The following is a 24,180-nucleotide window of genomic DNA, read 5'->3' on the forward strand; positions in this document are numbered from 1 at the left end:
GTGCAAAGTGTGCCCGTTTTGCTGAGTCACCGTCTCACTAGGAAACCCCACTACATGGGGGCATAGGAAATCTCGTGGGAACAATAAGCCCTCGCGAGATCTGATTATGATTGCATCTCACCCATCTTCATCTCATTCCACAGGCCTGACTCTTTTCAATTCCGTGGATAATGTCCTGTGACCTCTTGACCCGACTTTAGAGTTTTGTAATGGTACTGTTCAAATTTCCTATAACAATTGGTGCTGCAGGCTTGTAATCCTTGGACAGTAGTTTATCTGAGCCAAGCCTCAAAGCTGCACAGTCCACCACACAAGGCAGAAAAGTGCCCATGGCACTTGGAGCCCCTGAGAGACCGGAATATGATCATGTCCCATTGATATACTTTCTTTGTTTTGTTCTGTCGATCGTGGGACCTGAACTCTAGGCCTGGGCGCTATCCCTCAGCTCCGCAGCTCAAGGTGAGCACTCTACCATTGGAACCACAGCACCACTTCCAGTCTTTTCTGCTTATGTGGTGTTGAGGAATCAAACGCAGAGCCTCATGCATGCAGGGCAAGCTCTCTACCACTGATCTACCTGCCCAGCCCATCTTAAGTTTTCTTACACAGATCCACCTCGTATAATTCCTTAGTATGGTGCTCCCCCACTTGAAGACCTTTACAATTGTATTTCGTAAATGCTTCCTGAAAAAAAAAATGGGTAGTAGAGGCTTACATCCCTATGTAACATGACATTGTTCAAAAAAAATTAATTACACTTGCAGTTGTGAAGAACTGCAATGTTACATTCTACTCTCTACTGACAAGGTACACAAGTAGTCAGAAGATGCAACATTACCAACTCAGAAACAAGTGGACAAAAATTTCTCTTGTTATGTAAACTATCATCCCTACGAAGAACTGCTTCCCACCAAGAACCTTGTTAATATTATAGCCAGCACATATAAAAAATGAGTATTTGACCAGATAACACGTAATCACCCTGAGAACTCACAAGATGAAGCTGCAACACACATCGAGAACTCAGCTGCCTTTGAAAAATAAATGGACTGCTTTTCTTTTTTCAGATTTTTTTTCAGTATTTTGTACAACTTGGATACAACTAAAGTACCTATCAGAAAGTGCTAAGACATGTAATTAGTTTTCTTATTTTGTACTTTCCATTTTCCCTTACCATTTTATAAAAATCTTAGTCTGTATTGCTTTTGTTATTGTACAACTTCAGGTTTTGCCTGGCTCCTTGTTCCTTGCATTGGGAGGACTTCGATTCCCAAATCTTCACTATGCTCATTAACATTATTTGGGGTATGCTGCAGTTCTGCTCATACATACATGCCTATTTCTTCCAGAAACGTGTTTCTGCATATGAGGGTCTGGCATGACCTAGGATGGGGATCCTTGACTGGTGGTCCTGGTAAGTACAATGAATGAAGGCAGAGGGATCTCCCTGCAGCTCCCAATTCTAGTGTCTTCTCAATGTTAATACACAAATTTGTCTTGGCATCCAGGGGTTTGTGAGGTCCAAAGCCCCAGGCAACCCCAGGCAGACAGGAGGTGAAGAGGCTACTAAGAATAGAGAGAGATCCTCCTCCCCACTTACTAAGAGGTACAAGAAATATAAAAGGATCTGGGGACAATGTTAATGTTCTTTCAGAGTAGAAAGAACATAGAATCCATGAACTAAAGGACACAAGAGCTGACTCTGTTTTTAATCCTTTGTCACACTCACCCTTAACTTGAAGCCTGTGACTAGGACTAGGCTTTACAGTGTGCCCAGGAACCACAAAGGTACCTCACAAGAGGCCACATCAAGCCCCCACCGACTCCTCCCTCTACCATTGTGTAAGACTCAAGAATGAAAAAGTATGCCCTGTGGAGAACATGTATGTCATGGAGACTAATGTGAGGAAAGTATCTTTGTATCTATTCTTGCACTGTGAGGATGTTTGTGTGTGTGTATGTGTTCAGTGTTGTGTTTTGTGTTCCTCATGTGGGTTGTTAGGTGAACTTACTCTAAAGTTTCCATGACTGTCTCTACCACTAGCTCCCACCACATTTTGGAAGGTGGGTGGGGCCATGAGTACTGGCCTTGTCCTGGGATTTTCATTGGATGTACCCAAGTTGATGCAGTACAGTCCCTTGGCCATGAGGTCTAGCACTACACAGACATTTGCTGTCTAACCACAAGAGACTACCATTACAATGGTCCTTTGTTGAGGTGTCTGTGGAGGCAGGGGGACTGCACTAGGACCTCACAGCAGCTGGTGGTCCAGCTTGTAGAGCCACAGATCTGTGGGGACCCTAGAGCAACTGGAAGCTATAACTAGATGCAGGAAGTATAAACTGAGTATGGAGAAAACCTGATGCCAGCAGAAAACTGAGTTGTGTGTTTGCCTTATCTTGTGTCTACTCAGACACAGGATTTGTGACATTCCACAGTGATCCTGTCACAAGATAGGATGAGTGCCTGTGTGTACTTACCTTACTGCTTCCTGATACCCTTTGGAATATGCTCTTTGATTTTTTTTTAACCCAAACGTCACTAATGTACTTTCTGACCCATTACAAGCAGAGGATGGAAGAGATTCTGAAGTTTAATCAAGCCTGTCAATTGAAGTCATTCTTCGCCTCTCATGTTTATTTATATGGATATTGTTGCATGAATGCACGAAACCAGCATAGGTCCATGGATATGACCAGAGCGTTCTTCAGATTATAGTTGTGGGTGAAAAAAAATGCCCCACACTGCTGGCCACTGCTGGTTAAGGTCTCTTGCCTGTGCTTGTACCTTGAGCTCATCTGGTTGGGTGGACCTTGCAAAGGTTATACTTATATGGCTTCTCTCCCATATCTGTGTAGCTGTTTAATGATGCCCTGAATAACCTTGAAGATGGGGCACTTATGAAAGGCCTTGGTTCAGAACTCTCCTTTATATATCCAGGGCAGGTACATGTTACCTTCTATGAACCACTAACATAATTCAAGGTTAGTCCCTGACATCCAAGCATGACTCTTCATTACTGTGACCTAATAATAAGGCCTCTTCAAGATCCACTGATGATACCATATGCTGCAACTATTGGTTGATTGGCAGCAAAATCACAATGAGCAAGTCTTCATACTTGTCCCTGACCAGTAAGAAGCCTGGCATGTTGCCTGGCTTAGCGGGTGTCTCAGAAAATGAGGTTACCAGTTTCTCCCTGGCCTAGCCTAACTGGCTGTCATCATATCACTACTACATGCTCAGTACGCAGGGCATGGAACTACAAGGTCAATGTTTGCCATGATGGAGTTTAGTCGTATTTGCTATCCTCTTCTTTCTCCCTTTTGGAATGGGAACATTTACCCGATTTCTATGGTGGAGGTATGTAACTTGCTTTTGACTTTGCAGTCTCACAGCCAGGAGTTCACCTTGAATCTCAAGACTTTCAACTTGGGCTTTTTAAATGAGGTTAGAACTGTAAATACTGTGGGGACTCTAAGACAGGCCAAATAAATTCTGTATCATGACATAAACATAAACTTGTGGTGAGCCATGGATGAAATGTTATGGTTGAAAAAAATTGGGGGCAAAGAAAGTGGCTCAGTGATAGAGTGCTTGTCTTGCAAGAATCCTTACATTCAATTCCTCAGCACACAAAAGCAGAAAAAGCCGGAAGTGGGCTATGGCTCACATGGTAGAGCGCTAGCCTTGAGCTAAAGAGCTGAGGGACAGCAACCAGGCCCAGAGTTCAGGCCCCATGATAGACAAAAACAAAAAAAAAGGTGTGGGTGTGAAGGACAAAGAGTTGACTGATGATGGTTAATTCTGGGAGTTAACATGACTGGATTGAGAAGTACCTAGGAAATTAGTGAAAGACCTGTGGGTGTATCAGTGAGATATTAGAGAGGCCTAGGGGAAAAAGTCCCATCTCCAATGTAAGCTCCAACATCCCATAGGGTGGGGCTGTCTAGATGGAAAAGGGTTAAAGTGAGCTTCATGGAACTCACTCATGTGAGTTCCATGCCCTGAGCATTCTTTCTCTGCTTCTTTGCTGCCATGATGTAACCTGCTTTGCTTTGCCACACTCACATGACAGACAAACTTCTGAAATTGGGACTTAAAATAACTTGTTCCAACATTTATTCCTCTCAAGTATTTTTCATGGCAACAAAAAGTCAACTAAAATTGGATATAGGAAATTAGGAAGCTGGAGATCTTTAAACATTCAATTTTGAGGCTTAGTGTTTAATTATAAGCAAAGGAAATTTTTCAAGCCTTTTTTTCAGTCTTCTCACAAACATAAAACTCCTTAACAAAAAGGATTTTCTTAGGTTTTTGGAAAGTTCTGAGATAAAACCTCTCAACCATCCTTTAAGAAAGTTCCAGGAAAACATACTGAGTAAGAGATGCTCAATTTAAATCCTGGCTCCTGCTGAGCAATCATGACTAGCACCTGGTAATGGCTATTTAAGAATTAGGGGTCAAAATAACAGTGCTTATCAGAGGCATCCAAATTTCATAAGGGAATCATGACATTTATGATCATTTAACAGGTAGTGGTTCAATAGGCATCACACCAGTATACTGAGTCCAAAAGACACTATACTACAAACCACTAGGAGTTCAATGTCTTTGAATGAGCCAAGGTGAGTGTCAAGTTGGCTGCCACCCATTTGCTGTTCACTGGTGAAAACTGTGAAATTACCTACTGTTGAACTGTGTTCAGCTAGACAAAACCAACAGCACAAAACCAAACAAGTGTTGGTGTGAAAACCCTGAACATCTGAAAACACAAGGCATTTTTCTGAAAGACAAAAATGAAAATGATGAAAAAGCACATTCATGTAGGAGACTTCCTTGAATTATTCCAGATTCTAACAACGGATGAACTATGAAAATGTTATGTCTCAATCTTTATGTACTCTTTTCAAAATTATAGGCTGTGCTAGACTTTCCTGAAGTGACCATAACAACCAATTCCCATACTCTATAAATTCTATTACTGAGAGGTGGACATCACAAGTTCACAAGTTCCTTGAACTTAAGGAATTTCTGATCCTTCTGCCTCCCCTTCCCAAAAAATTGGGATTGGTGTGCACAACCATGTCCAGTAATATTCTGTTTAATACAGTTTCGGTTTAGTGGCATCCTATGGACTGACATTTTCTTAGAATACAGAGAATTTTCAAATGTGTTCACTTGCCTTTTAATCCATTTGTAACCTCATATTTGCTTTGCATGACAAATATCATCCCCCACATATATATCATTTTTGTCATTATAGAAATTCAAAACCGGGAGTAAACGTGTCAGACTAAGTTTTTGTGTTTTCATAAGTGCAACTTTTTAATAAAAATTTACATCTAGATAAACAATCTTCAGATTTTTGAAACTTTAATAAGATTTTAAAAACATCATGACTTTGAACTGAAAAACATACACATTTGCACACAAATATTGTAATATGAATCAACTCCAACTCCATTTGAAAACATGTGAATCAAATTACAGTTTTAGAAGTTAGTAATTCACATTTAAGCAAGTTAGCGCCTTGCTGAATCCAGCCTTTGTAAAAAAGAGACTTAGTGCATATTGTAATGGTACACTGTAGTTTTGTACCACATTGTTGGTTTTTTCACTTTATTATTAAACAAAATTAAGTTCTCGAAAGTTGGTAGATAATGTTGGTAGATTAACGGCTAACTTCCTATATGTGAAATTTCCAATGGTAACAGTTACATTTTGTAACAGAATGCAACTCAGAGATTTCTTCTTTTCCTATCTTAAAATTTAAAAAGCAATCATTGTAAGGATTGCATCAACATCAATTTAGCAGAGGAAGATCAAACTTTATTAAAACTGCTTGCATACAAAATATATTGCACTATAACCAAACAAATGTCAACATAAAATCCAATCTGTTGTCGCTAGTATGTACAGAGAATATTGCCCAAGAGCAGTTACATTACAAGGTCATTCTACCTTGGTTAATTATCTACAGTATTTTAAAACCGAACAGCTTACAGATGATGCTGTGTGCAAGGTACCAATTTCTGTTTTCAAATACTATACATTCCCAGAATAAATAACTAGAAATCAACATTAATGTTTGGCAATACTTTTTAAATGACTTTTTAATATTTGTGAAATCATGTGCAGTTTGTTGCCTTTTTATATGCCTATTTGTATGCAAGGAAAAGTAACTGTAAAATGAAAATGAAAAAAAAAAAAAACAAACTCACAAAATACCGAACTTCAGTTTGTACGGCTCTGTACAGATTCGGTGGTACCCCTACATGGAGTTATTTTTTAAGAAAAATATAACATCTTAGGAGTGAAGGTCTTTCACATATTTTTCCTCAGTAATTTTTTTTTCATTAAAAAAAAAGCTCAAAACCAAAATCAAAATCACATCAAAACTAAAAAATAGGGGAAAAAAAGTATTACTGTTAATTGAGCCTAGTATGCTTTTCAATTCTGCGTATACATTAGACTTTATATTTAAAAGTTAACAAAACATTTAACCTGCTTCCAATGTTTCTTAGACAAAGTACCTGTACTTCACAGGGTTATTATGTATACATGAAAACAACTTTCCTATCTCCCCAAAATAAGCTTGATTTTAAACTAGGAAAAACTTCACAAAATTTGGGGAGGACAAAATAAAAAAGGTTCTAAGTTAAAATTGGTCATCAGGCCAAAGAGCAGGCATATCCCACTAACTTTCAACCAGGAAGATTTGTTCCTAGCTGAAGACATGTTAGCCTCTCTCAAATGAAAAGAGTTATTTCTTCTCCTGTCTATACAGAAAAATTTCACATCCCTTTCAGTAACACTATTTGTCAAACTTCAGTGCAACAAAACATAAACAGAAAAACAAGTCCTATTCTTTACTGCCTAACCTGATGTTTATGTAAGGAAAAAAATATGGAGAGCATGCATTCTATAAAGTTCTAATGTTCGACAGGGTTTGCTACATCTTTAACATTTAGTGTTTCCAACTTATCTTCCCTGAACTCTGCATCCAAATATAATATTCCTACCTGCCAAGATATAAAAAAGGCACAGATCATACAACTTTTTTTTTGCTAATGAAAATGACAAATGTCACATCACACACATTTCAGGGTCCACTAAAATAATGGAAAAGTGGACCAAAACATAAACTGACACAGGACATGAAATGACACGCATTTCATGGAGACTTCTATATGAGATTGAAAACAGAAGTCTAGTATGATTCCTATAAATGCTATTTTTTGAGAAAAACTAAAACATCCTGATGAGTTATTACCCAATGCAGGAAAAATGGTCCAAATGAATAAAGGACATCACTGCTCAGTACTTTGAAAAGTATAATTAAAATCCTGCCCTGAAGTACTAAGTATACTTAAAAGCAATGCTTTAATTTCATCATTTTGTGCAAGTTTGAGAGATTGTTGCTTATGGCCAATATCAAAAAATAACTTCTTAGCAGAATTTGTGTTCATTTCATGCCCTGTGCCATCTTGCCTACTATTTGTCTTTGGCCTAACAAAGTTTTCTAATATGGAATAAGAATTACGGAAATGGTATAGGAAATATAACTTCAGAATTATGCAGTTTAGGGTACTCCATTCACTAGTGGTTGCTGACCATCCACACTGTCGGGCTTGTCCTTCTTCTGGTTTCGATCTTTACCCGGGCGCAGCCGATTACCTTCACTGGAGGCATTCTGTAAATGTTTTAATATGGATACTCATTATTGCATTCAAATCTGATCACACCAGATCTTACATGTAAATGGTAAATGGCCTGAGAAGAAATACAAGCTTGTCATGTATCCTTTGCATAAAAAAAGGAGAAATGGAATTGAGAATAGAATGGAGGAAATTGAGGTAATATAGGCTCTGTATTTGGTTTACAAGTTTAAGACTTTTTGAACTGAAACACATTGGTCATCTTACTGCATTCAAAGTTAGAGAAAACCTGGCAATCCTACAGTGTCTTTTAAGCAGAATAAGAGTGAAAAATAAACAGTTAAAATGAATTACTTTCATAGGTAACTATATAGGCTTTATAGCATGTATATACATGTGTGTAGCTATTTACATATATGCAATACATACTTATACATACTTATATAAATAATATGTATATATGTAACACTATCTCAGCTAACACTGTTCTTTAAAAACAGTGATTTATTCATTTTTTAAAACTATCTCTAGATACAAGAGGAGACACACAAAATATTTTGGCTTTACCTGGATGAAGACTCAAACTCATCTATGAGTTTGCCTTCATTTTACACCTTCATATTTATCATAGGCATAACTAATTTTGCATTCCAGTAGCTTGTACTTCAATAAGGTATTTAAGATGAGCCTATAACTTAAAAGCCTGGAGAAAAGATGGCATGGCAAAATTGGCAGTCAATAATTTGTAGATGAGCTAGAACCCTAAGAAAGCCTAAGGATTATTGTAATTTAAACAAAGAATATTCTAAGTGTTACTTAACATATTTTAAGCACCTATGGTCACACTATTAACAGAATTCTGTAAGGAAGATACTGACCAATGGACCTAAGAGTGTAATAATTAAAAATATGGATTTGCTTCAGGTATGTTTCAAAATCTTGCTGTCAAGGATTCAGCAATATGTTAATTTCTATGTTCATATTTTCAAGATAAACATAGTATTTTCATTCACTATTCTAACAAATATCATTGTGGTCATTCTGCCAAATTCCTGGTATTATGTCACTGAGATTTCAAAACTGGTACAGAAATACTTTATTTGTTTTACGTGATACACATTGCCAATATTTTCATTTTGGTCTAACTCCTTTTCAGCCCTTAAGATACTGCCAAAAGTTAATACTGAGAGCTGCTATAAATTTTGAAGAATATTCTATAACTTATCTTTTGTCTTAAAAAAATCTTTTTCTCATTAATATCAGGGCTACTTCCATGAGCCACCTTCCCAGCCCTTGTTTTTTTGTTTTTTTGTTTTTTTTTTTTGGGGGGGGGGGGGGTCTGGTCGTGGGGCCTGAATCAGAGCTACTTCCAAACCAAGCCCCATTCAGAAAGGATCTCTTAGCTACTCTGGTTAAAAGAATTAAGAGCTAAAAGTTACCAAGGAAGTAGAAGAGAACATGGGTAGAGGTTAGAAGAGAATTAGACACCAGGGTTTGAATATCACTCCACCATATGCTAGCTATGAGTGTGTGGGCAAATGACTGCAGCTTCAGTCTATTCACCTATAACATGGAAATTAAATTACTTAAGTGGGCTGCCATAAGATTAGGTGAGATAAAATATACACGATGCACTTAGTAAAGTTGCCTGGATGAGCTCACAGAGCAATTTTAAATTACTTAACAATGAGTTCAGCACTGTCAAAAGCCACTTGAGAAGGGATCCTCAGAGCACACACTGTCTGTAATAAACAGCTGACTGACTGGGTATGGAGACCAGTTGAACATCACAAACTTGTGAGTATTTGTTGTGAGAGACATAACTACTTTTCCATTCTCCTATCACTACAATTCGAAGTAGAAAGGACCTAGAGGACTTACTCAAGTCTCTTAGTGTATTTCAGAATATTTCTTTTCTTGGGGGAATTAATTGCAGCCCAACAATGTGGTATTTCAATTATAGTATGGCCACTGAAATCTTTATAAATACTGCATATTCTCTAGAGAAATCCAATAATTGTATTCTTATCCCTAAGGGCCACAATGACCCACAACTGTGATGCTGAAGGAAAAACATTTTGTCTATGTCAAATTTACCAATATGCTTAAAAATAAAGATAAACTCATAAATCTCAAGTTGCCATGTTAAAGCAATTTAGATATAAGAAAGCACATTAAGTTTTACCTGAAGGGATCCATCAGCTGTTCTTCCTTTAGCCTCTCTTGGATTACGCGGACGATTATCAGTTCGGGAGTGATCGTCGTTGCCTACATATTTTTAAAATGTTCAACAATTAGGCTTAATGGAAATTCCGTATTCTTACATCTACCAGGTTGATCAAGCATAGAAACTAAAATGTAATCAGTAGCCTACTGATTCCAGTATTACATTATAGTTCGTATCCATCATTCTATCAAGAAATGGAAAAATATTCAGTCAGTCTGGATTAACCATCAGATACTGATTAGAATCCTCAAATAAGATGAACTAGTCACCAATCTTTAGTTACATTCTATATAAACCACAAGAAAGCTAATACTGTTACTACATAAATCAAAGGCTAATTCCTTCCAACCTCAATCAGCAGAAAACAGGATAACACATAATTCCGTTGCCAGGCATTTCTTTCATGGGACTTCATACAGTTGTAAAAAAATTGCTTAAATTTTTCAATAATGAAAATCATTATACCTTTGAAGCCTCCTCCTCGTCCTCTTCCTCCTTGTCCTCTTCCTCCCCCTCCACGCCGCCGTCCGTCTCCTCTGCGCAGGAAGCTCTCCCTCTCTTCCTCTGTTGGAGCTAATGACCAATCACTGAGTTCGTCTCTGTGGTCAGATTCTGTTTCAGAAGCATTTGATGCTTCAGAATTAGTTCCTATCGAGAGTTAAAAGTTATATACCATTGTCTGACTTAAAAAAAAAGGTTAACAGAAGCTTCCAGAGACGAAGTTTCAGGGGTAATCCAATACTCTTCCCATTATGAAGCCCATCAGAAACTACTATGTTCTATTTAGTAAAACAAGTAATTTCAAGTTTAAAGTGAAGGGTTTTGTAATATTTGAGACTATTCTGGTCATAAACACTTTTTTAAATGATATGTTATGAGCTACCTAAATTCAAACCTGAATGTGCCACATCTTTGAACAGCTGTGTTCTTTTAAACATCTGTGCTCTCTGGAGAAAAAGTTGTCTACAAGAATTAAATGCAAACTTTTGATACACAAAACTTCTATAAAGAGAGCTTTTTAACAAGATTTCACCCGGGGTTGGAAGGGAATGTACTCATTTTGATCACTTGTGAACAGGTGGCAAGAAGGCCACCATGGCATCTGCCTGAGGGAAGGGTCTCTATCAAATTATCCCCAGTGAAGGGGAATATACTTGACTGATGCATGGTTCACAACCTTCCCTCCCACTCCCAGTGGAATAATTCATAATTTAATAAAAGACTGCTACAAAAACTCATTATGCCTGAATGGATTAAAGACATAGGGGATGGGAGTTGAGGAAAAGAACTCCACAGTAAGGTGGAACTTTCTTGGTAAAAGAACAGAATTTTTGGGAGAGGGGTTAGGGGTTAGGTTCAAGGTTGGCCTTAGGAGCATGTGTCTTTCCCCACTCCAGTATATCAACTCTACTACCTCTCTCTCTTCCTCTGTTGGAGCTAATGACCAATTATAGCTTCACCATTATAGCTTCATTCCTGTGGATCTTGAAGGCTTTTCCATCTTAAAGAGTTCCTTTTTGAAATGCAAATATTTGTGAGATGGATTATACCTTATACCATCATCATTAGCAAGTTACATAGTAGATACACAGTTGAGCAAAAAGACAGTAGGCACTGGTAGTTGGGACTGGGTTCAATGAAAGGTATTGTGAGAGAAGAAGCATGGACAGAAGATCTGGGAAGGCAAAGAAAAACTTTGCCTACTTCTAGACTGTGCCTAGGGCTGACTCTGGCCATGCCTCTAAAAATGTAGACCCCTGATTAATACAGTCCATCCAGCAAGTATGACCAGCACTTGTCTGACAAAAAAAAATGAGCCACAGTACACAGATGCAAAGTTCTGGCTATACAGTAATAAAATCAGGGGAGGTCTTAGGTCAACAATACACCAGGGTTTACACAGATGTATCTCCAAATCAGATCATGGATAGAACTCACAACTTCCCTGAAAACTGTGTGTGCCATTATCAGGTTTTTACACTATATGTTTCTTGAATCACAATATGACCCATTGGCAGTTGGAAACCATGTTGTGAGAAATTGTTATCATGGAGGTTTAATGAGTATCAGAGATTAGCAGCTATTGAATCTAGGAACACATAAAAGTTACTGAGTAAAATGCTTAGTTTGTACCTGAAGTATATCCAGGACCGCGTCTGCCGTGCCCCCTATTTCTGTAAGGTCTACTACCTCGACCCATTCCTTGACCATCATCAGTCACATAGCCTTTTTCCTTATCTGTACGATTTGGTGGTGGTCTAGAACTAGCTCCAATCTGTCGCAACTGCTCATCAATTTGTAATCTCTCCAAACGCAACTGGTCTACTTCCTATTTAAAATATACAAGATAACAGTAAAAATAATTTGACATTTTACTTAATATGCTTCTCCTTTTTATCAGATAAAAAAGTATACTGGAAATATTTCAATTTCAGCTCTAAATTTACAGTAAACACTGTTAACAGCATTATCAGGACATTGAATGGTCTCCTTAAAAAGAAAATTACTATAGATACTAGTTATTATTGTTCAAAATTAAAGATATGCTAGTTTGGGGATTTCTTAGTGACAGGATACTCAATAAAACAATACCAAAATGTATAAATACAGATAAATGACATTTAAGGTTTAATCAACTGTCAAAAAATCACATATTGCAAATTATCTTAATAGAAATGGATCTGCCAGTGAATATCTTAATTCACAAAGTACTGAGACTGGACCATCTTTGGATGTGATTGTATGATTAAGGAAAAGTAGTTTCCACAAATTGAATATATCCTTTATATGAAGAGGAATAACAACTATTTAGAAGCTAATCAAAATAACTATGTCTTGCATCATAACTTGGAAACCTTTCAAAACCTAAAACTTGGATAACACAAGTATATTCACTTAAACAAAAGATACTCCAGGTTCTACTAACAGACCCTTCCTTATACAGAGTGCTTCCAATAAACTAGGTTCTGTAAAATCCAGATGACACATTTTTATAACTCGTCTTTCCAATCTATCCATAAACACCTCATTTTCTAGCTACGGAGAAACAGATCTGTAACTATAGTTAGTTGATGTCCCAGACAAAGAGGTTATCACAGAGACTATCTAAATGAAAAGTTATTGGAGAAGACCCTTAAAACTTAGGTTTCTAAAATTTTGGAACATATAGCATCTGGAAAACAATAGATTAATATTTCATGGAATGGGTACAAAGGTTTTGTAAAACACAACGGAATACTTCTACTAGGGCAAAGTAACCACGTTTGGTTAGAGATGCAAGGGAAGATCTAGTGATGGAAAGAATGTCAATAAAACAGCTGGTGATAGCCAAATAAAATATTCAACAGCGAAGAAGAAAGCAAAAGATCTAAGAGAACAAGAGATGTGACACAATGTAACCTTAACTGCTAAGGTCTCTGTAATTACTTAAGCTAAGACTATAAAGAAAAATGCTTGCAACGTATTACACATGAAACACACTGTCAAATAAAAATAAACCAAATATCATATCCATGCAAACTTTGCTGGATGAAACCTTGCCACTTTTAATTAACTTACCACTATGAAGTATAAATGAATTAGCCAACTATTACAATTTTTTCTTCCTTTCACTCTTATTTACATATAATTAGAATAATTTATCTTTATTTAAGCCAGCAAAAGAATATAATTGTTATATAAACCAAACAAAGTCAGATTGCTGTTTAAAGTACTCAGTAACAGCTACACTGCAGTTTTAATAGATATAAATACAAAGAAGCAAATAACAAAAATTAAACAGTAAGATTCTATTTTATTAAAATTTACAGGACGTTTTGGCCAAAGGAAATTTCAAAAAGAATCTAGTCTATAAAGTGACTTGCCTAAGGTCACATACCTAGTGATAGAAGTATTACTGCAGTTTATTATTGCAATCTAGATTGTACTCTTTCCACATCTTACAACCTCCTTGTTCTTACATCCCAGCTTGCAAGCTACAGGAGGCAAAATCATACAAGCACTCACTGACGAAAACAATTTTTTTTTTTGAATCACAGAGTATAGAAAAAATATGAAGGGCAAACACTGAATCAGAATACTTCATGGAATGCTAGAAGTGCCCTGCTAAGTAACATAAAAGGGACAACAAAGGCAAGTGTTATGAACACAAAATTTAGCCTACACATAAAGTCTACAAAAGCTAGAAATAATCAAGGGGGCTACGTACAGGATTAACCAAATTGAATATAAGTATTTAATGATGAGTTAGTGGAAACATAGGAATTTATTGAGAATTTACTAGTCCTCAAATGTATAATGAAAAAGTTTTGTTTTCAGGAGGGATATAAGCTGAATAAACTATTTTTTCTATGACCATTTACAGGGTTATACATTGTTATGCACTGACTATAATGAACAATAATTAATGAAAATTCAGTTTTTATATTTTAGCGCAAATGAATTAGAAAGTCATGTTCTCACCTTTAAGTAGTTCAGATGATAATCCAAAAGGACAGTAGCATTAGCGATGCTGTCTTTTGTTCCCACAAAAACAAATGGTACCATGCCCTGAAAAAGAAATTGCAACAATGAGGCCAAAAATATTTGTGATGATTAATTTGACAAAACAAATAATGATTAAATCCCTAGTACAGTCTAGTGAACAATAGGTGTACAAATGTTTCTTGAAAATATAAGGAAAAAAACAAGTAGTTGGTATATTCTAATATGAATAAGGAGAGGTCAAAACAACACAAATAATTTTTTTGGTGCCAGTCCTGGATGTGAATTAGGGGACTATGTGCTGTTCGTTGGCTTTATCTGCTGTATTCTACCACTTGAGCCACTGTTCCATTTCCAGTTTTCTAAGTGGTCATTTAGAGATTTAGAGTCTAATGAACTTTCCTGCTGGCTTTAAACCACAATCCACAGATTTCAGCCACTTGAGTAGTTAGGATTATAGGCATAAGCCACTAAGGTGCCCAGCTAATCACATTCCAGTTTAAAGAGTACCATTAAATGTCAAAAATCACAAAAAATATTAAAGTCATACAAGATTTACCATGAGATGCATAAACAAAATGAATACTTGAAAATATTCCAATGCATTTACTCCAAGTTTTACCTAAATCAGAATCTTTAGAAAAATAATTCAAAACAACATATGGGGGATAGAAAAGTTAATACAGTATAAAAAATTGTTCAACAAAAAATTTGTATGAATAAAAATGTAGTAGGTAATTTGCATGACAAAAAGTTAGGTATTTCCATGAGCATAAAGTTTAGCCAGATTATACAAATTCTAATAACACATTCAATCTTTTCTAAAAAATGTTTTATTTTCTATGCATACCACTTTAATATATTAAAGCACAGATTTTAAATGAGATAATGTACAAACCCGCACACTTTTAGCCCATCAGTATAAATGAAAGGAAAAAAAAATTCTGACAGGTAATTCTGACAGTTAAAATCAAGAATAGTCCACTATTTGCTACTGGAGAAATATGCATGGTTATTGATAATCACCAACTAATACAAGCTATTATGGTAGCTTTGATATGGATACATTACAACCATTAGGCAAAGTTAAAAAGAGTGTGGAGCCAAGAAACTGTCCCTTGAGCCAAGTATCTTTCTCACACAGATTATCCACTTGGTAGGTGTTGCTACCATCGGGCTGCTTTTGTTGCTTACAATTAATGGCTGGCACAAGCTTTAGTTTTTCCGTATACATGAACATAGGTGCAGATAGAGAAGGAAACTGATCAATTACATGAACAATTACAAAGTACTAAATACTGACCTTCATCTAGTAGGTGAGGCATTGCCTCCTATTACTAAGGACAATCTGAAGAATCAGGTGCCACTGAAAACCCATAGACTTCATATGGATTTTTTTTCTGCACCAATACATAAAGTATCAAAATAATGAAGCCTATAAATAAAATCTCATCTGAAAATACTATTTTGGCTATTGTGTTTCTTCCCCAACTAACTTTGTTATGAAGCTGTTAGCCCATATTATTTCACGAAATATAATATGACAGAATGTTACACTTCTCCAAATAATTACCAAACTATGCTTTCAAAGCCAATGTTTCAAATTCAGCTAACCTGACTTTGCAGAAAATCATTTAAAGACATTTTCTCTTAGAGCATGTCTGAACTGGTGGAGTAATTTAAGCATCTTGTCAGAAGACCTGAATCAATTCCAACGAAGAAAGGAGAAAAGAGAATGTTGCTTTCAATTCATACACTAGAAAAGTGATTCCTTATTCTGGGATAAGAGCTGAGCTGCCCAGCTCAGATCACCCAATTTATTTGCAGATACAGTGCTCTGTAAAACAGCATTTTTGGTTTTAATCTCCCCTGAGTCATACATCTTTCTCATATAGTTTTCACAGACCAGGGAGAGGACCCTCTAATAAAAGTGTCATACTGAGGGTGTGCAAAGAGTGGAGTAGTGAGAGGGGAGGGAAACTGGCAAATATATAGTCAAAGTTTCACAAGGAGTAAGGTCAAAATGAAGAGGCAAATGAGGGAGAAAGAGTGCTCCAGGTAAAATAAACTCACAGTGAGATTTATCATGTATGTCTAAAAGAATAAGAATATGATAATGTTCCAAGATGCTTATTTGCAGTCTTTCTTAACAAGGGGACTAAACATGGAAATATGAACTTAATGTATTTTTCAAGGAATCTTTTCCTGATTGCCAAGCCTTGAGTTCAGGTTTCTGGGATTCCCCTGCTACAACTGATGAAACCACTACCACCTAAAACAGTATAAGGAATGCAAGTGATGTCCTTAACTGTAACAAATGATACACTGAAGCCTGAACACAGGACTTTCTTTGTAGGGCTTCTAAACCCATTTCTAAATTGCTAGGTTAAATAGTGAAAACTAGTTTCTAAAAATGTTTTTCTTTTATTATGTGTACACTAATTATACAAAATAATGGAATTTTGACTAATTAATGTATCTAGCAGAAAGTATATTTTGACCTACAGTACCTACAAAATTTAAGAAAATGCAGCATAAAAAATATCTACCTTCAGCAGGAACAGGGAATCCATTATTTTAAAGATTTATCACTGTGAACAAATTGAAAAGTATGGGCTGGGAAGGTGGCTCAGTGGTAGAGTGCTTGCCTTGTATACATGAGGAAAAGTATGCATAACTTTGGTTTCTAAGATCTTATAAGCTGCCAATCAGATCTGTAAATAATATGAGTAGCCTACCAGTCTAATCAGAAAGAGACTCAAAATACCAACTGTTAGATCTGAGTTGAAGAAATTTTAGTGTAATTCAAAGTTAAAAACAGTCTTACCCTCTGTACTTTTGTGCTATTAGGCTGAGAAAAATGGGCACTATTTTCCTTTAAATCTAAATGTTTTTTTTCTTCAGAGGAATTAGGTCCAACCCTTGAATTATTGGAAGGTAGGGAATTTGGTGGCATTATTTCCTGGATAAAAAAAATCAAAGAACACAAAACAGAAGTTTTCAAAAGGACCAATTTTGGGCTGCAGCTATGTTAGCTTAAGCAGTACACAGTCTATGAAGTACAAAATACTAAGTTCAAACCCCAGCAATGTCCCTGACCCTCAAATAGAAAGCACCAATTTAACAACTCCATTATTTCATCAATTATTTCTAGTAAACATACCATTTAATACTTAAATAATAATATATAAACATATTAGAAAACTCAACTCTTCCTCCATGATCATTATACACAGTATTGCATATAAACTACTGAATCCAAACATTATGCAATAAAAGCCAAGGGTTTAATTTCAAATAAAAACACCTTACACAAAAGACTAAACAATATACAAAAATTACATTTTGGAGGGACAGTAGCTTAAGAATAGTATTGCACAGAAGGTATACAAGTACTGCAAGGGTAGCTACCATAAAATATAATAGGAAAGTAAAAGTTCAGATTATAAAATGAGAACATTGGGGAAAGTGATGTATATTAGTCAGAAAAAAATTTAAAGTACAGAGAATAAACATACATGTAATGTAATTCTCAAGGTAAAAGAACTAACAGTAGAAAACCAGAAAGCTTAACTTGTCTTCTAATTTTGTCTGTGTCAGCAACATTAACATTTGAAAAGTACTTTTTAAACAAAACACGTTCACACACATTATTTCATTAAGTTGTCACTAATATTAGCAAGCTTATGACTGTCCATTTTAAGAGCACAGGTTAAAGTTACTAATCCAAAATCATAGCATCAGAATAAATACAATCTACTATTAAACCACAAACAGTATTAAGTCGTATCAGATACATAAGCACAAAGTTCTGGAAAAAAAGAGGTTTTCCATTAATCTCATGTGTATTTCTGTTTCTAAAGTAATATATCAAATTAAACAATAGAAACTTTTATTAGACAAACTAGAAATATATGAACTATAACATACCTCTTCTTGAGGGACATTTTTCTCATTTTCAGCCTCAATCCTCACCCTCACAACTCCTGATTTGTCCACAATTTCCTGAATCAGTTTTCCATTTTTTCCTATTACTTTACCTAAGAAATGAATAATTCATGTTTGATTTTAAAAACATACCCTCAAACACCTCAATTACTCTAAACTATAACAATACACACATACATACACACACAGGGAACTGAATAAAATTCAAAACAAAAACCCTTGATTAGTATATGTGACCTGATTTGGTAAGGTTGAATTTTTAAGGCAGAAAAAGCTTATAGTGTATTAAGAGGGTAGGGTATCCTTTGGCTCGCTGGTACTGTGGTATTTATCATGCTGAGAAGTTCTACAAAAGGAATTAAGGAGGATAGATAACAGTAAATATACCTGCACATTTGACAATTCCAATTCTTATCTATACTTGATTCAAATCTTATTTCTTTATGGTAAATATATTTAGAGCACATATGAAACAGGTATCCAAAAGAAGCTTAAGCAGCTATTCATCTATTTGAAAAGAATAGAAACTGTTTGGGCTAATTTGTCAACAGAATATTATTTCTGTGCATTAGTCACAAATTAGAGCAGAATAGATGGAGTAGTCAGAGTGTAAGATTAAGAAAGCATGCTTTAAGTCAAAATCACAATGAAAAACTTACATATAAAAAAAGCACTCCAACAAACTTGGTTAAAACTTCAAAGATTTCAAGTACTACTACTAAACAGCACTTGATTCTTTTCTTAATTTATAAAGCCAAAACTTGCTACATTACCTCATGGAGGAATCCATGTCTCTCACAAGCAGAGCACAGCTATTATACCCTGGATATGGGTAAGGGCACTTACTGGCTATTCAGCCAGACACTGGTGGTTCACACCTGTAATCCTACCTCTCAGGTGGCAGAGATCTGAGGATCACAGTTTGAAGCCAGCCTGATCAGGAAACTATGAGATTCTCATCTTTAATAAACCACCAAAAAGCTGGAAGTAGAATTGTGGCTCGAGTGGTAGCATACTAGCCTTCTCCAAAAAAATTAAGGGCCAGCCGAGTGCCAGTGGTTCATGCCTGTAATCCTAGCTACTCAGGAGTCTAAGATCTAAGGATCATGGTTTGAAGCCAGCCAGGGCAAGAAAATCCGTGAGACTCTTATCTCCAAATTACCCCAGAAGAACAACAGAAGTAGAGGTAGAGTTCTAGCCTTGAGTGCAAAAGCTCCAGTACGGCACCCAGGCCCTGAATTCAAGCCCCACAACCGATATACATACACACAAAATCTAAGGGACAGCTCCCAGGCCATGAGTGTGACCACTAATACTGGCACACACAAAAAAGGAACTGATGTTATCAAATCAGGACTCCTAGGACCTTGCCAATTATTTATGCTCTTCTTTAAATGAAAAGGAGAAATAGGTAAGATTAGTTATCTACACCTTCCCACAGTTTGTTTATAATTTATAAACATACTGATGAATGCTTACTTTAATAGTCTAGAAAAGTAAGAAAAAAGTGAGATTTTAGTACATTTCTATTGAGATTGTACATTGACTATTCTGCATTAATTGTAGCTGACTGAACACTTAAACTCATCGTCAAAGGTGGTGAAGAGCAAGCAATTTTTTTTTTTTTGGTCAGTCATGGGGCCTGAACTCTGGGCCTGGGTGCTATACCTCAGGTCTTCAGCTCAAAGCTAGTGCTCTACCACTTGAGGCACAGCGCCACTTCTGGCTTTTTCTGCTTATGTGGTGCTCAAGAATCAAACCCAGGGTCTCATGCAAGCAAGGCAAGCACTCTATCACTGAGCCAACTTCCCAGCCCCAGAACAAGCAAATTTAAAGAAAGACAAATCAGTGTACATGTTAAAGAGATCAGTCATATTGTGAGACTTTAAGGAAACGTATGCAATACTGATTATGACATCTCCTAAAGACCTGCATAAAAAGGCTTTCTAAAAATCTCCAACCATCCCAGTGTTGCAGGATACTGCCTCAAAAGAATTTTTTTTTAATTTAATTTTTTTTATTGTGAAAATACTGTACAGAAGGGTTACAATTACATGGGCAAGATAATGAGTACTTTTCTTATCAAGCATTGTAGCCTCCTTCGTTGTTTCCCCTTCCCATCCTCCCTTCCCCCCACCCAACCCTCCCATGCCTCAAAAGAATTCTCTTATTTGGCTCCTCTTTTTCCAGTAAGACCAAAGGTGGAATCTAGATTTACCATTTAGTAACAATCCAATTCTACATCACAGGTATTTCTAAAACCCAAAGATCGATTTACTACAATCCTGCTCTACTAACATAGTTATTTTACTGAGTCTCCTACTAATGTCCAGAACTGTAAGAGGTACTTTATACACACAAAGCACGGCCCATATCCATCTCTCAGAGAGGTAGATACTATTATCACATTTATTTGAAAAATAGGGAAGATTCTACTCTGGGAGACTATTATCAATTGTCCACAGTTGCACAGCTACCAAATAATGAAGTATGACTGAACTCCTATGCCCAAGCACTTCTGCCTACCATAATACCACCTTCAAAATAAACATTCATGGAACTGAAACCTAAATTTCCATCGATATGATAATTTTAAGACACTTTTGGCTATGTTTTCCTAAGAATGCCTCAATTTCTAAATTTACAGTAACATTCCTTATTCAACCTACATGTATGTGGTTAATAACTTATAAATAAGAAAATCTTATTTATAACCTCAAAACCTTAAGATAATTAATTCACCCTGTACGTGACTCTTTTATACAACTGGCATATAAGTCACTTAAATAATGTTAGTGATCTTCTTTAGTCATCTATAAGTGAAGTATTAATTTCTCATAATTTCATTTGTACTTGTACTTTATATTTGAGTTATTTTCAGAGGAGAAAGAAATACCATGGGCTTAGAGCCAGGGTTTTTTGCTATGTAGCTCAGGCTGACCTTGAATTCCCCATCTACCTGTTTCAACCTCCTGAATGCTGGGATTACAAACAGGCATGCACCAGCATATAGTCATTACTAGTGCTTTTCACTGACATTAGAAGATATTCCTAGCCTATGCTGACTAAAAAGCAAACCAAGTAGCTTTGAAATTATGCATATAAAATAAACAAGAAAGTCTTTTTTTCCATCTTCAAGTTAGTCTCAACCTTATAAAATCCTATTTGATCTCTTGATGTGGTTTTAATATAGTCTACTGAAGATTGCTGCAATGTTTGTGAGTATGGGTGAAGAATTTCTATATATCTTCAGATATTTGTGATGGTGGTCATGAAATAGTACTCAAGTCATATTTGGACTTCTAGTTTGGAACTTATTAGATTTAAGAAGTCTACATTCAGATCTTCATCAGAGATAATTCACATGAATGCTATCACTTTGAGTCCATTTTAAAGATCAAGTCCCAAAATATTCCAAATTATGAATCCTAATATTCATTTAAAAATATTCATTTTAAGTAACAAAAAATTACATGGTGAGGAGGCTGGGCAAAATGTATTCTTCCAAGCATTAGTAACTATGAACCTACAAAACATTCTCTTTTACACTTCCATTAAATTATGTTAAATGAAAGAAAATGAGATTTTATTAGTATAAAAATTTGTTTACCCTCATTTCTTTGTAATCTATGTTAATGGTTATTTCTGACTTACCTACTAAATTCCTTGGAACTTGTATTACATCTTCAGCAAATTCAAGAAAGCTTCTAGCCTTTTTTACTGCATCCTGATCCTAACAAGAAGAGAAATTTCAAGACTAAAGTTAAGCTACTGATATTTTTGTGGGGAGAAACTATCTGGTAAAATATTTACCTCTCCATAAATATGAAATGTGCAGGTGTCTTCATCTAGATCAATAGCAGTGACTCCAGGTACTTTTCTAGCTTGCTGGATATTAGCACCATGAGTACCAATAGCTAGACCCATCAGATCTTCTCGAACGATAAACTGTTCATGAAACCTTGAAGCAAGCTGCCTTGAACTCTGAAGAGAAACATACATCTGATGACTATGCTTGATTAACTATTAAGACAACTGAATATAGGTCAGCCATGTAAATTATCTTGACCCCGTATATCAGGGGCCCATAAATTGATTTCAGTTGAAAACTAATTTTAGAAATGATCTCCCATAGCACAAGTACTTTCTAGGTTAGTGAAGGTCCATGCCATATGATTCATTTCTGTTGATAGGAATAGAGCTATTGACAGTTTTCCAACTTGAAAACCTATTTGCAAGGCTGCCATAGTTAACCAATGGCATCAACAATGTAATAATTAATTAGAAGCACATCAAATGTTTCCAAATAAAAACCAGCTCACTGGGTCTGGCAGACTCAAATATTATTTAAGTAAAAAGGTAAAAGAATCCCCCTATGGAAATCATGACTTCTCTTCTCCCCAGACCTAATCAAAGAAACCATAAAAGTTGCTTGGTAGTTAAATGAATGCTAACAGTACGTCAAAAACTAAAACTGACCTACAATGAGGTTAAGAGTCTGCTAGACCTTGTGATCTGGATCCACAAGTATGATGAACACTTCAAAATATATTCAGTGTGACAAAACTAAATTCCATTGATATCCAAACTTGTGGATAATTGCTTTCTTTAAACAGTATATCAAAATTTAAAGTTTATTTCTAGCATGCCATTAATGAAAAACAAACATATTAGTGGCTCATGTTGAAAAATGGGTATTTCTTATAGGAATAAATGAATCTGTTTATTATTAGTAGTGAAGAATAGGCATGCATACTAGTTTCTCATTATTCAGCACAGCTAATTTGAAAGAAATGAATTCACCTAGTGTATGTAAACTAATTTTAAAAGTACACAATCCACTTAAAATATAGTAATAAGTATACACAATCTACCTAGGACTTTCCAAGAAAGCATGTTTTTTTGAGTACTGGTTCATTAGCCTAGTTCATTCTTTTCATTGATAACTTACTGACAAATGGTAACAGAGCATTTAAGAAAAACTAGATGTTTAAGAAGATGCATATGAGTATACTTCCATGATACTCACAATTAAAGAGGCTACTCTGGATAAAAGTTATGGCAATATCACTGAAAAAACCACAAAATGGTGACCACAGGACAAGATGAAAGGACAAGCAACAATCAATCAAACAGAGCTACATGGCGATAAGAAAAACTTTTCTTTCCTACCAAGGGTTCAGAAACCACATGTCAAGGTGGAAGGTGGCAAAAAAATAGGGCTCTATGTGAAGCCTTGACCACCTTCTCTCAATCAATATGCACTTTGGAACTCCTTTATCTCCACTGCTATATTCCCCCTAATGAAATGAATAAGGATGAGGAATTCTGATCTACTTGAGTTGGTATATTAAAATAAAATCCATTTTGTTTCTATGGCAATGGATGGAAGTACTAAATAGTTATCAATGAAAATAAATGTATGGTGATGGAAATTATTGGAGGATTAATAAAAGTAGATAAAATGCACCTTAAGAGACGAAATAGTAAGTTAGGGAAATAGCCTCTGGCAGGAATCTGAAGACAGACAGGAGTTTTAAAGAGTGACAACCAATTAGAATGAAGAAGTTCTATACCCTTTTAAACAGAGATAAACATACATAGTGAAAGGAATATGATTAGATATTTACTGTCCAGTACTTTACTAATAATATGCTCTATGGAAGAAGCATTGCTTCAATTTACAGCAGCTTTGAAAACGTATAGTAAAACTGAATTTACCAGAAGTTCCTTAAAGACATGAAATGCTGTTTGATTTTGAAACACCAGCCATGAATATTGTAATATGATTATGCTTTGTACATTTAATCTTCCAAATTATAAAGAATTAAGACAAGCTGCCCATATTCAATTTGGAAAAA

The 24,180-nt window shown here is 35.8% G+C and overlaps 1 protein-coding gene across 7 annotated transcripts in view; it reads right to left on the bottom strand.

Annotated features, from left to right (window-relative positions):
* Window positions 1–5,302: 5,302 nt before the first annotated feature.
* The window catches only part of Fmr1 (FMRP translational regulator 1), a 41,810-nt gene continuing 22,932 nt past the window's right edge, over window positions 5,303–24,180 (bottom strand). The window contains exons 8-17 of one of the 7 annotated variants that reach the window (XM_042680364.1): window positions 22,133–22,303; window positions 21,974–22,052; window positions 18,302–18,411; window positions 17,199–17,333; window positions 16,584–16,643; window positions 14,351–14,440; window positions 12,023–12,218; window positions 10,355–10,537; window positions 9,848–9,930; window positions 5,303–7,697 (exon numbers count right to left, since the gene is read on the bottom strand). In XM_042680364.1, the coding sequence (XP_042536298.1) occupies window positions 7,587–7,697; window positions 9,848–9,930; window positions 10,355–10,537; window positions 12,023–12,218; window positions 14,351–14,440; window positions 16,584–16,643; window positions 17,199–17,333; window positions 18,302–18,411; window positions 21,974–22,052; window positions 22,133–22,303 (1,218 nt within the window). In that variant the 3' untranslated portion in view covers window positions 5,303–7,586. Of the gene's footprint in view, window positions 7,698–9,847; window positions 9,931–10,354; window positions 10,538–10,762; window positions 11,327–12,022; window positions 12,219–14,350; window positions 14,441–16,583; window positions 16,644–17,198; window positions 17,334–18,301; window positions 18,412–21,973; window positions 22,053–22,132; window positions 22,304–24,180 lie in introns of those variants that run through there. The other 6 variants (XM_042680367.1, XM_042680365.1, XM_042680366.1 and 3 more) reach the window with 6 other exon arrangements.

This window comes from Dipodomys spectabilis, unplaced genomic scaffold, assembly GCF_019054845.1.
Source record: "Dipodomys spectabilis isolate Male_0828 unplaced genomic scaffold, ASM1905484v1 ptg000060l, whole genome shotgun sequence".
Classification (NCBI taxonomy): Eukaryota; Metazoa; Chordata; class Mammalia; order Rodentia; family Heteromyidae; genus Dipodomys; species Dipodomys spectabilis.